Source organism: Lucilia cuprina, chromosome 4, assembly GCF_022045245.1.
Source record: "Lucilia cuprina isolate Lc7/37 chromosome 4, ASM2204524v1, whole genome shotgun sequence".
In the NCBI taxonomy this organism is placed as follows: Eukaryota; Metazoa; Arthropoda; class Insecta; order Diptera; family Calliphoridae; genus Lucilia; species Lucilia cuprina.
Window position 1 is genome coordinate 90,594,799 of NC_060952.1, and position 16,242 is coordinate 90,611,040.

At 30.2% G+C, this 16,242-nt stretch overlaps 1 protein-coding gene across 3 annotated transcripts; it reads right to left on the reverse strand.

The window, feature by feature from the left end:
- Positions 1 to 6,358: 6,358 nt before the first annotated feature.
- On the reverse strand, positions 6,359 to 15,827 carry LOC111681799 (uncharacterized protein DDB_G0287625). Of its 3 annotated transcripts, none has more exons than XM_046948449.1 (6): positions 15,631 to 15,827; positions 13,893 to 14,253; positions 11,068 to 11,207; positions 10,254 to 10,877; positions 7,066 to 7,358; positions 6,359 to 6,945 (listed from the first exon to the last, which is right to left on the reverse strand). In XM_046948449.1, exons 2-6 carry the CDS (start codon positions 14,154 to 14,156, stop codon positions 6,935 to 6,937), a joined length of 1,332 nt encoding a protein of 443 aa, XP_046804405.1. In that variant the 5' UTR covers positions 14,157 to 14,253; positions 15,631 to 15,827; the 3' UTR covers positions 6,359 to 6,934. The 3 variants fall into 3 exon arrangements, with proteins under 3 accessions (XP_046804405.1, XP_046804404.1, XP_046804403.1); XM_046948448.1 differs by having other exon boundaries at positions 7,008 to 7,358; XM_046948447.1 differs by having other exon boundaries at positions 6,359 to 6,905; positions 15,631 to 15,824.
- Between the last annotated feature and the right edge of the window lie 415 nt (positions 15,828 to 16,242).

Genomic DNA, 16,242 nt, shown 5'->3' on the forward strand with positions numbered 1-16,242 from the left:
ATCGATTTTTTGAGTGAAAACATAAAAGTCCATTTATCTTGGAAACTAGAAGAGATAGAGCCAAAACAATGATAATCTGTGATCACTTTTATTTCCACCAAAAATCGATTCAAAATCGATTTTTTGAGTAAAAAGATAAAAGTCCATTTATCTTGGAAACTAGAAGAGATAGAGCCAAAACAATGATAAATTGTGATCACTTTAATTTCCCACCAAAAGTCGATTTTTTGAGTGAAAACATAGAAGTCCATTTATCTTGGAAACTGGAAGAGATAGAGCCAAAACAATGATAATCTGTGATCACTTTAATTTCCCACCAAAAATCGATTTTTGAGTGGAAACATAAAAGTCCATTTATCTTGGAAACTAGAAGAGATAGGACCAAAACAATGATAATCTGTGATCACTTTTATTTCCCAGCAAAAATTAATTTTTTGAGTGAAAACATAAAAGTCCATTTATCTTGGAAACTAGAAGAGATAGGACCAAAACAATGATAATCTGTGATCACTTTAATTTCCCACCAAAAATCGATTTTTTGAGTGAAAACATAAAAGTCCATTTATCTTGGAAACTATAAGAGATAGAGCCATTTTTTGAGTGAAAACTCAAAACTTGGAAACTAGAAAAGATAGTATCAAAACAATGATAATCTGTGATCACTTTTATTTCCCACCAAAAATCGATTTTTTGAGTGAAAACATAAAAGTCCATTTATCTTACAAACTAGAAGAGATAGGACCAAAACAATGATAATCAGTGATCACTTTAATTTCCCACCAAAAATTGATTCAAAATCGATTTTTTGAGTGAAAACATAAAAGTCCATTTATCTTGGAAACTAGAAGAGATAGAGCCAAAACAGTGATAATCTTTGATCACTCTAATTTCCCACCAAAAATCGATTTTTTGAGTGAAAACATAAAAGTCCATTTATCTTGGAAACTAGAAGAGATAGAACCAAAACAATGTTAATCTGCGATCACTTTTATTTCCCATCAAAAATAAATTCGAAATCGATTTTTTGAGTGAAAACATAAAAGTCCATTTATTTTGGAAACTAGAAGAGATAGAGCCAAAACAATGATAATCTGTGATCACTTTTATTTCCCACCAAAAATCGATTCAAAATCGATTTTTTAAGTGAAAACATAAAAGTCCATTTATCTTAGAAACTAGAAGAGATAGAAGCCAAAACAATGATAATCTGTGATCACTTTAATTTCCCACCAAAAGTCGATTTTTTGAGTGAAAACATAAAAGTCCATTTATCTTGGAAACTACAAGAGATAGAGCCAAAACAATGATAATCTGTGATCACCTTAATTTCCCACCATAAATCGATTTTTTCAGTGAAAACAAAAAAGTCCATTTATCTTGGAAACTAGAAAAGATAGGACCAAAACAATGATAATCTGTGATCACTTTTATTTCCCACCAAAAATCGATTTAAAATCGATTTTTTGAGTGAAAACATAAAAGTCCATTTATCTTGGAAACTAGAAGAGAAAGGACCAAAACAATGATAATCTGTGATCACTTGTATTTCCCACCAAAAATCGATTCAAAATCGATTTTTTGAGTGAAAACAAAAAAGTCCATTTATCTTGGAAACTAGAAGAGATAGAGCCAAAACAATGATAATTTGTGATCACTTTAATTTACCACCAAAAATCGATTTTTTGAGTGAAAACATAAAAGACCATTTATTTTGGAAACTAGAAGAGATAGAGCCAAAACAATGATAATCTGTGATCAGCTTTATTTCCCACTAAAAATAGATTTTTTGAGTGAAAACATAAAAGTCCATTTATTTTGGAAACAAGAAGAGAAAGAGCAAAAATAATGATAATCTGTGATCACTTTAATTTCACAACAAAAATCGATTTTTTGAGTGAAAACATAAAAGTCCATTTATCTTGGAAACTAGAAGAGATAGAGCCAAAACAATGATAATCTGTGATCACTTTAATTTCCCACCATAAATCGATTTTTTGAGTGAAAACATAAAAGTCCATTTATCTTGGAAACTAGAAGAGATAGAGCCAAAACAATGATAATCTGTGATCACTTTAATTTTCCACCAAAAATCGATTTTTTGAGTGAAAACAAAAAAGTCCATTTATCTTGGAAACTAGAAGAGATAGGACCAAAACAATGATAATCTGTGATCACTTTTATTTCCCACCAAAAATCGATTCAAAATCGATTTTTTGAGTAAAAACATAAAAGTCCATTTATCTTGGAAACTAGAAGAGATAGGACCAAAACAATGATAATTTGTGATCACTTTAATTTCCCACCAAAAATCAATTCAAAATCGATTTTTTGAGTGAAAACATAAAAGTCCATTTATCTTGGAAACTATAAGAGATAGAGCCATTTTTTGAGTGAAAACTCAAAACTTGAAAACTAGAAAAGATAGAATCAAAACAATGATAATCTGTGATCACTTTAATTTCCCACCAAAAATCGAGTGAAAACATAAAAGTCCATTTATTTTGGAAACTAGAAGAGATAGAGCCAAAACAATGATAATCTGTGATCACTTTTATTTCCCACCAAAAATCGTTTTTTTTACTGAATACATAAAAGTCCATTTATCTTGGAAACTAGAAGAGATAGAGCCAAAACAATGATAATCTGTGATCACTTGTATTTCCCACCAAAAATCAATTCAAAATCGATTTTTTCAGTGAAAACATAAAAGTCCATTTATCTTGGAAACTAGAAGAAATAGAGCCAAAACAATCTGTGATCACTTTTATTTCCCACCTAAAATCGATACAAAATCGATTTTTTGAGTGAAAACATAAAAGTCCATTTATCTAGGAAACTAGAAGAGATAGAGCCAAAACAATGATAATCTGTGATCACTTGTATTTCCCACCAAAATCGATTCAAAATCGATTTTTTAAGTGAAAACATAAAAGTCCATTTATCTTGGAAACTAGAAGAGATAGAGCCAAAACAATGATAATCTGTGATCACTTTAATTTCCCACCAAAAATCGATTTTTTAAGTGAAAACATAAAAGTCGATTTATCTTGGAAACTAGAAGAGATAGAGCCAAAACAATGATAATCTGTGATCACTTGTATTTCCCACCAAAAATCGATTCAAAATCGATTTTTTCAGTGAAAACATAAAGGTCCATTTATCTTGGAAACTAGAAGAGATAGAGCCAAAACAATGATAATCTGTGATCACTTTTATTTCCCACCTAAAATCGATACAAAATCGATTTTTTGAGTGAAAACATAAAAGTCCATTTATCTTGGAAACTAGAAGAGATAGAGCCAAAACAATGATAATCTGTGATCACTTGTATTTCCCACCAAAATCGATTCAAAATCGATTTTTTAAGTGAAAACATAAAAGTCCATTTATCTTGGAAACTAAAAGAGATAGAGTCAAAATTATGATAATCTGTGATCACTTTAATTTCCCACCAAAAATCGATTTTTTGAGTGAAAACATAAAAGTCCATTTATCTTGTTAACTAGAAGAGATAGAACCAAAACAATGATAATCTGTGATCACTTTAATTTTCCACCAAAAATCGATTTTTTGAGTGAAAACATAAAAGTCCATTTATCTTGTTAACTAGAAGAGATAGAGCCAAAACAATGATAATCTGTGATCACTTTAATTTTCCACCAAAAATCGATTTTTTGAGTGAAAACATAAAAGTCCTTTTATCTTGGAAACTAGAAGAGATAGAGCAAAAACAATGATAATCTGTGATCACTTTAATTTCCCACCATAAATCGATTTTTTGAGTGAAAACATAAAAGTCCATTTATCTTGGAAACTAGAAGAGATAGAGCCAAAACAATGATAATCTGTGATCACTTGTATTTCCCACCAAAATCGATTCAAAATCGATTTTTTAAGTGAAAACATAAAAGTCCATTTATCTTGGAAACTAAAAGAGATAGAGCCAAAACAATGATAATCAGTGATCACTTTTATTTCCCACCAAAAATCGATTTTTTGAGTGAAAACATAAAAGTCCATGTATTTTGGAAACCAGAAGAGATAGAGCCAAAACAATGGTACTCTGTGATCACTTTAATTTCCCACCAAAAGTCGATTTTTAGAGTGAAAACATAAAAATCCATTTATTTTGGAAACTAGAAGAGATAGAGCCAAAACAATGATAATCTGTGATCACTTTAATTTTCCACCAAAAATCGATTTTTGAAGCGAAAACATAAAAGTCCATTTATCTTGGAAACTAGAAGAGATAGAGCAGAAACAATGATAATCTGTGATCACTTTAATTTCCCACCAAAATTCGATTTTTTGAGTGAAAACATAAAAGTCCATTTATCTTGGAAACTAGAAGAGATAGAGCCAAAACAATGATAATCTGTGATCACTTTAATTTCCCACCATAAATCGATTTTTTGAGTGAAAACAAAAAAGTCCATTTATCTTGGAAACTAGAAGAGATAGGACCAAAACAATGATAATCTGTGATCACTTTTATTTCCCACCAAAAATCAATTCAAAATCGATTTTTTGAGTAAAAACATAAAAGTCCATTTATCTTGGAAACTAGAAGAGATAGGACCAAAACAATGATAATCTGTGATCACTTTAATTTCCCACCAAAAATCGATTCAAAATTAATTTTTTGAGTGAAAACATAAAAGTCCATTTATCTTGGAAACTAGAAGAGATAGGGCCAAAACAATGATAATCTGTGTTCACTTTAATTTCCCACCAAATGGACTTTTATGTATTCACTCAAAAAATCGATTTTTTGAGTGAATACATAAAAGTCCATTTATCTTGGAAACTAGAAGAGATAGAGCCAAAACAATGATAATCTGTGATCACTTTAATTTCCCACCAAAAATCGATTTTTGAGTGAAAACATAAAAGTCCATTTATCTTGGAAACTAGAAGAGGTAGGACCAAAACAATGATAATCTGTGATCACTTTAATTTCCCTCCAAAAATCGATTCAAAATCGATTTTTTGAGGGAAAACATAAAAGTCCATTTATTTTGGAAACTAGAAGAGATAGAGCCAAAACAATGATAATCTGTGATCACTTTCATTTCCCATCAAAAATCGATTCAAAATCGATTTTTTTAATGAAAACATAAAAGTCCATTTATCTTGGAAACTAGAAGAGAGAGCCAAAACAATGATAATCTGTGATCACTTTAATTTCCCACCAAAAATCGATTTTTTGAGTGAAAACATTAAAGGCTATTTATCTTGGAAACTAGAAGAGATAGAGCCAAAACAATGATAATCTGTGATCACTTTAATTTCCCACCAAAAATCGATTTTTTGAGTGAAAACATTAAAGTCCATTTATCTTAGAAACTAGAAGAGATAGAGCCAAAACAATGATAATCTGTGATCACTTTAATATCCCACTTAAAATCGGTTTTTTGAGTGAAAACATAAAAGTCCATATATCTTGGAAACTAGAAGAGATTGGGCCAAAGCAACGATAATGTGTGAACACTTTTATTTCTCACCAAAAATAGATTTTTTAGTGACATAAAAATCCATTTATCTTAAAAACTTAAAGAGATAGAGCAAGTATCTAAATGAATGTTAAGAGTTACTCTTTCTTTTTAACTTAATAATACAATTTTCCTGCGCTTATTACATAACGTAGATTATCTACTTTATAAATCCCTTAAAGGACAATAATAAACATCATGAATTGTTTTGTATACAATTTGCATTTATAGGCGAAAAACAAACAGTAGCAAGAAGATGTACATATGTATATCTATAAAATCCAATTGATAAGACAGCATAAAAGGATTTTGTTGTGTAAATATAATTATTCCCTTTAGGAAAGTTTTGAGATGATTGGTTATAAGACTTTCAAAGACAAAATTTAAAGAAGAGAAGTTGAGTGTATGTTTAGGTAGGGTTTTCTTAAGAGAATAGTCATTTAATTTGTATTTAAAAATTTAGTTGAAATTAAATCAAGTGTAAAACTAAATTGACCATGTTAATGCAATAGATGTTTAAACATATGTGTCTATAAAACAACTGATGATTATTACAAATATGACTTCTATAAGGCTTTTGAGATACATACTTAAATTTGGTCTTTGAAGATTAAAAACAAAACAAATTAGAACAAGTATGTATGTACTCTATAACAAACATACATATTAAGTTCTTTAAAGATACATATTGATTTGAAGTTGATTTCCATTTAAAATGAAAACGAAGAAGAGAAAATATCTTAAATATAAGTTATCAAGTATCCTTTGAAATTGGAAACACAGGTTTTATTTTTTGTTTTACTAAGAAATAGGGGTTTTTTATTTATACTCATTAATTTAAATATGTACAGCAAAAGAGTTTAATATAAATGATGTATTCCTCTTTATTATATTGTAAAAATAAAAAGTAAACAATTATCTTTCTTTTTTCTCATATATACAACAAAAAAATGGACAAAATATGTATTTTGTGTATGTAAGCAAAATGGCAAAAGAAATAAAAAGTAACGAACTAAATGACAAATGACTTAAATTAAATAATTACTTATTTATAAAAAAAAATGAAATAGTTATATGAAATTACAACTATTTTTATTTGATATTGATAGTTAAACTAATTACACTAATAAAAACATTTATCAAAAAAAAAATGTCAACTATACACACAAAAGTGTATAGTGTTAAATATCAAAACACAATCATTATCATTGTTTGGGCGGGGCGGCGGTAGTTGGAGCAAATGTTATAATATTGTGACCAAATTGTACTTCCATCCACCAGTAGCTATCGCTTAATTCTTTAACAAGTAATCCATTTCATGTTCAGTCTTTGTTGTGGCCATATATTGATCCAACTCTTTGTCCAAAGCATCTTTGTTGACAGCCGGTTTTGTTGTTGCTGCAGATTTATTTCCTAAAGATAGAAATAGGTTTTTGTTTGCATTAAAAAAAAGCTGAAACAAAAAAAATTTTGTTTGAATTATGTTTTTTGTTATTTGCTGAACCACAAATCCACATTTGACTTGTTTACGAAGTATTCCTCTGTCTGTCAGCAATTTATGGTTCGTTTTTACCTTGATTACGTGAATTGCCACCGCTATTGGCACCACGTCCGGTGCGACTACGACTGCGTCCACGTCTTTGTTGTGTTTGAGCTTTACCATTGTTATTTGTACCTCTTTGGCCGTTGCCGACGTTGTTGCCACGTCTTTGTTGTTGGCGTCCGCGTGGAGCACGATTGTTACGTTGCTGTCTTACTTGTCCTGAACCTTGTTGTTGGCGTTGCTGACCTACCTGACCCTTGCGTGTGCGAGAACGTGATCGTGAACGCACATTACCATTATTGCTGTTATTGCGAACGGCAGATCTTGAATAAGAAAGTTTAAATTTGTTTGATTTGTTTTAAAAAGTTCAGCTGGTCTTTTAGTTAGTAAAAATGTGATGTAGTTTTAATTGATGAAATATCTGGATGATGACAATGTTATTTTATTTATTCCTTTGCCGTCAGTTTGTTCTGTTCAAAAACGTCTTCTCCTTGTTAGTGTAGTCCTATAGTTCATATAATTGTTCAGGTAATTCCCTTGACTTAACCTATCTGCATTATACAGCATTGGCTTAGTTTCCGTTTCTAATTGAATTTTTTTTTAAATTTGTGTCTGGTTTTCTTAACACTTGCAATTGAATAGCTTTTCATATCCATAAAATTTTCGTAATTTTGAAACTGATTACAAAGCTTTTGTCAGTTTATTTTCAAATAGTTTTGTGATTGTTTGTATAGTCCTATAGTTCGGGTAAATGTTCAGACAATTCCCTTGGTTTAACTTATCTGCATTATACGCATTGACTTAGTTTTCGTTATTTTCTAATTGAGTATTTTTAAATTTCCATCAGGTTTTCTTAACACTTGCAATTGTAAAGCTTTTTCAAATCCATTAAATTTTTGTCATTTTGAAACTGATAGCAAATCTTTTGTTCGTTTATTTTCAAATAGGTTTGAAATGCAGCAAACGAAATATCATTAAACACTTTTAAAAAGTAAAATCAATAATTTAAAATGTATAAAGCTTTCTTATAGTGAAAATGTTTATGAACAGCTTTTTAAAAACGTGTTTATTGTGAAAAATGGGTTTCATAAAAAAACATTTTACGAAAAAGCTTTTTGTGAAAACACTTTTTTCTATCAAAAGCTTCTATGAAATTAAGATTTCTTGGCAAAAAAACTTTTTCTATGAAAAGCTGTTTCTATGAAAATAATGTTTTTTGTGCAAAAGCTGTTTCTATGAAAAAAGCTTTTTGTGCAAAAGCTGTTTCTATGAAAAAAGTTTTTGTGCAAAAGCTGTTTCTATGAAAAGAAAGCTATCTATGCCAACAGATTTTTTGTCTGCAAAAAGAAAGCTGTTTGTGAAAAGCTGTTTTCTATAAAGCAAAAACAAGTTTCTCTGAAACAAAGTTTGTTGGGTTTCTTTACTTTCTATAAAAAGAAAGCTTTTTGTACAAAAGCTGTTTCTATGAAAAGAAAGCTTTTTGTGCAAAAGCTGTTTCTATCAAAAGAAAGCTTTTTTGCAAAAGCTGTTTCTATGAAAAGAAAGCTTTCTATGACAACAGTTTTTTTCTATTGAAAATAAGTTTTTTGTCTGCAAACAGAAAGCTGTTTCTGAAAAGCTGAAGCAAAGTTTGTTGAGTATAACTTACTTTCTATGAAAAGAAAGCTTTGTGTACAAAAGATTTTTCTATGAAAAAAGCTTTTTGTGCAAAAGCTTTTTCTATGAAAAAAGTTTTTGTGCAAAAGCTGTTTCTATGAAAAGAAAGCTATCTATGCCAACAGATTTTTTGTCTGCAAAAAGAAAGCTGTTTGTGAAAAGCTGTTTTCTATAAAGCAAAAACAAGTTTCTCTGAAACAAAGTTTGTTGGGTTTCTTTACTTTCTATAAAAAGAAAGCTTTTTGTACAAAAGCTGTTTCTATGAAAAGAAAGCTTTTTGTGCAAAAGCTGTTTCTATCAAAAGAAAGCTTTTTTGCAAAAGCTGTTTCTATGAAAAGAAAGCTTTCTATGACAACAGTTTTTTTCTATTGAAAGTAAGTTTTTTGTCTGCAAACAGAAAGCTGTTTCTTAAAAGCTGAAGCAAAGTTTGTTGAGTATAACTTACTTTCTATGAAAAGAAAGCTTTGTGTACAAAAGATTTTTCTATGAAAAAAGCTTTTTGTGCAAAAGCTTTTTCTATGAAAAAAGCTTTTTGTGCAAAATCTGTTTCTATGAAAAGAAAGCTTTCTATACCAACAGTTTTTTCTATTGAAAATAAGTTTTTTTGTCTGCAAAAAGGAAGCTTTTTGTGCAAAAGCTTTCTTTATGAAAATAAAGCTTTTTGTTTTTTTCTATTAAAAGTAAGTTTTTTGTCTGCAACATGAAAGCTGTTTGTGAAAAGCTGTTTGTGAAAAGCTGTTTGTGAAAAGCTGTTTTCTATAAAGCAAAAACTAGTTCCTCCGAAGCAAAGTTTGTTGATTATAACTTACTTTCTATGAAACGAAAACTTTTTGTTCAAAAGCTGTTTTTATGAAAATAAAGCTTTTTGTGTAAAAGCTGTTTCTATGAAAAGAAATCCTTTTGTTTTTTCTATTAAAAGTAAGTTTTTTGTCTGCAACATGAAAGCTGTTTGTGAAAAGCTGTTTTCTATAAAGCAAAAACTAGTTCCTCCGAAGCAAAATTTGTTGAGCACAACTATCTTTTCTTTGAAAAGAAAGCTTTATGTTAAACAAAACTTTTACTAAAAAAAACTTTTTGTGAAAAAGTTTTTCATTGAAAAGTAACTTTATTTAAGATATTTCTGTAGGAAAGCTTTTTGTGTAAAAATTTTTTTCTATAAAAAATAATTTGGTCTATGGGACAAAACATTTTTCAACAAATAAAACTATTTTCATAACATAAAAGTTTATATTTTTATAAGCTTTTTCTGCAAAAATAAATCTTTTTGATTAAAAAGATATATATTTGTAACAACAGTTAATAAAATGTAGAACTATTTGTATAAAAGAATCTACTCTACTGCGACTTTTTAAATTCCCAATTAAATACACAGAAGACTTTTTCGGTTCATATTTCAATATCCATAATCGCATAATTGGCAAATTTTTATTAAAAGTATATTATGCAAATAATTCTGACGGATTCATGTCATTAAATCGAATTTTCTAACTATAATTTAAGCGTAATTGTATTCAAAAAAAAATGTCATGTAAAATAAATTAAAAAACTTTGGTTACACTTACCTTGATCTCATACGACCACGTCCATTATTATCGTTTCCAGCCGCATTTACATTTGTAGAATTACGTCTCTTCTGTACACGACCTGTTTGTACACCCCGTCTAGTTAGACTAGCATTGCGGCCACGTCTATTATTATTTGCACCGCGATTTGCTGTCACACCCGGACGTACACCCAAACGAGCTTTAATTGGCAAATTTGATTTGTTTACAGAGCCAACAGCAGCACGTCCACGACTTCGACTACGAGAACGACCACGACGTATATTGTTATTGTTGTTATTCGTTTGTATGTTGGCCGAATTACGATTTCTGGAACGGCTACGATTATTAAGTTGATTGTCTGTATTGTTGCGGGTTCGTGAACGATTGCGTCCATTATCGGACAGGGTGCGTGTACGAGAACGACTACGTGAGCGACCACGATTATTAAGACCAGTAGATCTGCCGCGAATGCCAACGTTATTGCGACCACGTTGACGATCAATATTTCTTCTGGCCACACGTTGGGCAGCACCGCCCACAGTGGGACGTCTAGGTCCCAAACGACCAGCTAAATTATTTGATGAATTAGAACGACGCAAGGGTCTGCTGCGATTGTTGGTAATCTCGCGATCAGCATTCATGCTAAGCAAGTTGATAATTTTGAATACATATTACGTTATTTTTGTTTGTTTAAGGTATTTAAAGTTTAAGCGTAGTAAGTGGTGTTTAGGAGGGATATAAATTATTTAGTTTTTTCTTTTGTTTTGTTTCAAAATGTCCTCCTTTTTTTTAGTAGTAAGTAGTTTTTAATAATAAAATAAAAGATGCTTACGTTGCAATACGGGTCAGGCTGTTGGTGCGTATGGGTTTACCATTTGCTCCTACGCGAAATGCTTTAACAGTGCCACGTCGTATTCTGCCATTAGCTCCACCACTACCATTCGATCTGCCACCAACGGTACGCATACTTCTCTGTAAGATTCACACGCAAATTAGGTGTGTAGAAATAGTTTTGTTTTGTTATTATAAAGGTGTTGTTATTGTGTTTATTATTTTGTTTGTTTGCTTTCATTTCTTCTCTCGCTTTCTTTTAGCCTTAAACTCAACCCAATTCTATTATGGCATTTCTATATACATATCAGTTAATCTAATTTTTTTTATTTTTATCATCTTTAGAGATGATTACTATGATTTATTCTACTGTAGATATTCTGCAGTTTCAAGGTCAAATTTCATATGATGATTGTTAGGACTTGCTCTCTGGTTTCAAATACAAAATTGATAGGAGTTATATTTAGTTGTCATGGCAATAATTGTAGAAAAATTGATTGAGTAATTGTGCCGTGCGATTACTACCAATCTAAACAATTCCATAGACTTTTATATTATCGGCAATTAGGGTGAAACATGATTTGTAAAAATGTTAAGTTTATTTTGTAGTATTATTTCGTCTGGTGTTGCTCAGCTTATCAGGTCCTCATATCAGTTTATAAAAAGTTCAAAAATGAAGTAAAAGTCCGTAGAATCTTGTATTGATTGAAGTTTTAAATGTTTGGATGGAAAGCAACTTTGATTTGAGAATATTTGTAGAATATCGTAGATTGTTGACTTCAATTTCTTGTCCACACTTTTGAGCTTTGAATTTTGTAGAATTCTTTTGCCTGGTGTTGCTCAGCTTATCAGGTTCTCACATCAGTTTATAAAAAGTTCAAAACTGAAGTAAAAGTCCGCAGAATCTTGTACTGATTGAATTTTATATGTTTAGATGGAAAGAAACTTTGATTTGAGAATATTTGTGGAATATTGTAGATTGTAGTTTTCAATTTCTGGTCCAGACTTTTGGGCTTCGAATTTAGAGTATTCAAAGGCAAAACTTGGTCATTTTGTTTTAGTGTTTGTGAAAAGGATCGGAACTTTTGTTTTAACACATTCTACAAAATGTTATGTTTATTTTGTAGAATTCATTCGTCTAATGTTGCTCAGCTTATCAGGACCTCATATGAGTTTATAAAAAGTTCAAAACTGAAGTAAAAGTCCGTAGAATCTTGTGTTGATTGAATTTTTTAATGTTTAGATGGAAAGGAACTTTGATTTGCGAATATTTGAAGAATATCGTAGGTTGTTGTTTTCAATTTCTGGTCCAGACTTTTGGGCTTCAAATTTATCGTATTCAAAGGTGAAACTTGTTCATTTTGTTTTAGTGTTAGTCTCTAAGATTATGTGGAAAGGAACGAAACTTTGGTTTAAGCTACTGTTAATTATTTGCGTATATTCCGTAGATTGTTTTCAGTCCCTGGACTTCGAATCTGCAATCAAAATTTGTTGTATTGTGAAACAAATAAGTTTGATTTGGTTGGTTTTATTGGTGACACTCATTCTTACGTATATTGTCATCTTCAATTCCATCTCTAAAACCTGTAGTCATTGAAACTGCTGATTTTGTTTCGGGCAAGTCCAGTACGTTGTATAAGAAAGAAGTTATTTGAATCACATATAACTGATAAGTTTACTGCAACTGTTGAAGGTAATAAAGATATTCTAGAGATAGCCACATAAAAAATGTTATAATAGAAAACTTTTCTATCACATTCCATACAAAATTTTAAAGATTCTGGAAATATTAGATGCAGTCTCAGTAATTTTCTTTTCATTAACTGTTTCCAAGAGGAAAATCTTCCAGTAGATAGGTGAACAATATCTGGAAAAGCTATAGTTCCTTAAAACATATCCATAGTTAAAGATAAGCCAAATCTTTTAAGTTCCAATCGTTCAGTAGTTTTTGGTAAAAGTGAATATCATATAGAATACGTTTGTACTTAGAATGAGAATTCCGATTAAGATTCCGCATAGAGTTCCAGTGTAGTAGGTCATCAGGATACTAAGTTAAGATCCAAAAGTATTATTTATTTGCAGGCAATACTTTGTTGAATCTCTATTCCCAAACATTATGCTCTTTTGCAGGATTCTGGTAGCTGAGTATAAAGTTCGAAGCTATATATGAAAAAAACTAAAATTTCTAACGAAAAGTGTTGACATTTCTGGATCCCAGGAAACGTTAAACATTGTATTTTTCTAAATTTGTTTGAAGATCAGCAAGTTAAACGCATTTTAACATTATTTTAAATCCCAGCAAACATTTGTCAGATAACGTTTGCTTTACATATTTTATTTCACAAATTCCTCCCATTTTTTTTCGTATACAGTATTTGTTGCAATAACAACTAGGTCATAGAAACATCCAGTTTCTGTTTTTATACTTATATTCAAAATAGTTTTCTTATGGAAATCAAATTTCCCAAAACGCTTTAAATGCGTAAACTAGAGATTAATGCCAAAGGTAAGATTATAATAAAAGTTTTAAATAGAATTGGGTTTTTTACTTCGAAAAGGGAGTTTAGAGTTAGGCCGCGACTATTTCTACAGAATTTCTCGAAAATCATCTGAAGGAGAAGTTGAAAACTTGATCAAGGCCATTAAACTAAGCAACCATAAGTGGCTGCTTATGCATTTGAGTTTATGCCATTCATACGCAGGCCATATTCTTAACATTTCAGATGTTTCAAAAGAAAGTTTTGCAAAATTCCATTTCATGTAGAATTTATAGTATTTCTTCGATGTTTTAATTAAAAATTTCTTAAGGTTTTATTTAACACATACACGTTTCAATTTTAAAGCAGCTTGTACTTTATGTTTCCTCTGAAGTTGAGCCAATAAACGTTGATTGGCTCGTGATGTTATACGTTCGGCTGTAGCTGCAACGGGTACTTGTCGCTGTACACTACGACTGCGACTACGGCTGCGTCGGGTTGCACCAATATTGGTTACAACTTTTGGTTGTGTTGATATGGCCGTAAAACGTTCATTTAATGAAAGACCCGTTGAATTGGTCACATGGATTTTACTTAATGTTGAAGACATCATATCTTTTTTTGATTTTTTTAAAGTGTTTTTTGTTTTTTATGATTTTTACTTCAAATGCAAATAGTTAGTTGTAAATTAACTAAATTTAAAAGTCAAACTGCAAAAAAAAATTAAATATAAAAACTAAATTATTGTTTTATAAATTGGCAATGTATTATAGAAATGTATAGGAGACATAAGTCCCATACCTTAGTATATAGATTAAACGCTAAACTACTCTATGGAAGTCTTGACTTTAGACTTGACTACTCAGTCTTCATTATAGTGATATACATACATGTACAATAGGTATTATAACAACATGACCTTTATATAAAATCTTATAAAAGGGATACATCCCAGCAGTTCGACAAAGAGTCAATGCATACGAAAAAGACAGTAATTTCCACTAATAGTTAACCACCTGGATGATCGTAATTCGTATGTTTTGGGTCATTCATCGCGAATGTACCCTTTGTAATCGAGAATGAAGACAGTCGTCACTTTAGTGTCCTCTTTGTAAGCGGTAGCGGATACAGTCATCTCTTTACTGTCCTTAAGTAACCTAGATTATACTCTTAAAAGTAGTTTTTTTTTTTTTTTTTTGTACTTCCGAAAGTAGTTATTTTACCCATCTTTTGGAGAAATGAATATTAATTTCTACTAATATGCCACCATCTGGTTGACTCAAATTTATGTCTTTCGGGTCAATAGTCACATTATTGTCTCATAGTATTCTAGAGAGTAGACACTTGAAATTTTTAAATTTTAGTTCCATTAATATCTTACCACCTGGCTGACTCCTATTCGTATGTTTTTAGTCTTTCGTCACAAATAAACTCTTTGTAAACGAGAATGAAGACAGTCGTCACTTTAGTGTCCCCTTTGTAAGCGAGAGCGGATGCGATCGTCTCTTTACTGTCTTTTTGTCGGGTGTAGAGTGACGATTGACTTCCTCGTAGGACAAGCCCATGTTAAAATGGTTAGTCACCTAGGTAGTCAGGTGGCTATTATTGTTTTATAAAGGGGCCACCACAAGTGGTAGGTTAAGAGGTCAGTTCGCGACTGTCCCGTCGAACTGCTGGGATAAAATAGGTATTAGTTGTATTGTAAATGAGTTTTTATAGAACAGAAAATGTACTTAAACTATTTAAATGTCTATATTAATCTATTTTCACATTGACTTTTATATATGCACATATAAATAAACGTTTGTATGTATGCAGCTGTTCTTTGTTTAAAAACAAAAGTACAAATAATTCTTTTATTATTAGATACATATTTAATTATAGCTTGTGACTCATAAATTATTGAAAAGTTATTCATTTTTGTTTTTGCCCCCATGAAAAGATGTACAATATGGAAAATGGCGTGAAGATGAGGACCTCTCACTTATTGAGGTTATACGTATAATAAATCGTTTAAAAGAATAATTTTTTTCTTAATTATAATTAAAGTCAATAGATTTTTAAATTTTTTATCTAAAATAACTTACCTTCTTTGTTAATTGCAATATATGTTTTTTGTATGTCACAGCAATTTATAAATTATTTTTAAAATCTTTAGTTTTTATTTATTTGCTTTATTTTATTAGTATATTTTGATTGTTTTTAAGTTTTTTTTAAGTTCTTCATTAAATTGAATTATATTTTTCTATAAAAAAATGCACAGCGGAGAAAATTATTTCTGTATGTACTTAATTTTTTCTTCACAAATTATGAAATAAAAAATGGCTGCCAATTTTTGGGCAGGCTTTAAAACAGGGTTGTTTAATTTGCTGTGAGTGGTTGCCAGACTGTGCAAATCTATAGGGTAGCCATGCTATTAATACAATATATGATATTAAAATTTTAAAAATTCAAAAATATATTATATTATAAACATATGTTATGATTAGTAAATAAAGAAATCTATCTATCTATCTACCTATCTATCTATCTATCTATCTATCTATCTATCTATCTATCTATCTATCTATCTATCTATCTATCTATCTATCTATCTATCTATATATCTATCTATCTATCTATCTATCTATCTATCTATCTATCTATCTATCTATCTATCTATCTATCTATCTATCTATCTATCTATCTATCTATCTATC

Coding starts and splice junctions, on each gene's coding strand:
- LOC111681799 (XM_046948447.1), bottom strand. CDS start 14,156: ATGATGTCTTCAACATTAAGTAAAATCCATGTGACCAATTCAACGGGT. Junction 7,359..10,253: donor CGTGGTCGTATGAGATCAAG/GTAAGTGTAACC, acceptor TTCTTATTCAAG/ATCTGCCGTTCGCAATAACA. Junction 6,906..7,065: donor TGGCAATTCACGTAATCAAG/GTAAAAACGAAC, acceptor TTCTATCTTTAG/GAAATAAATCTGCAGCAACA.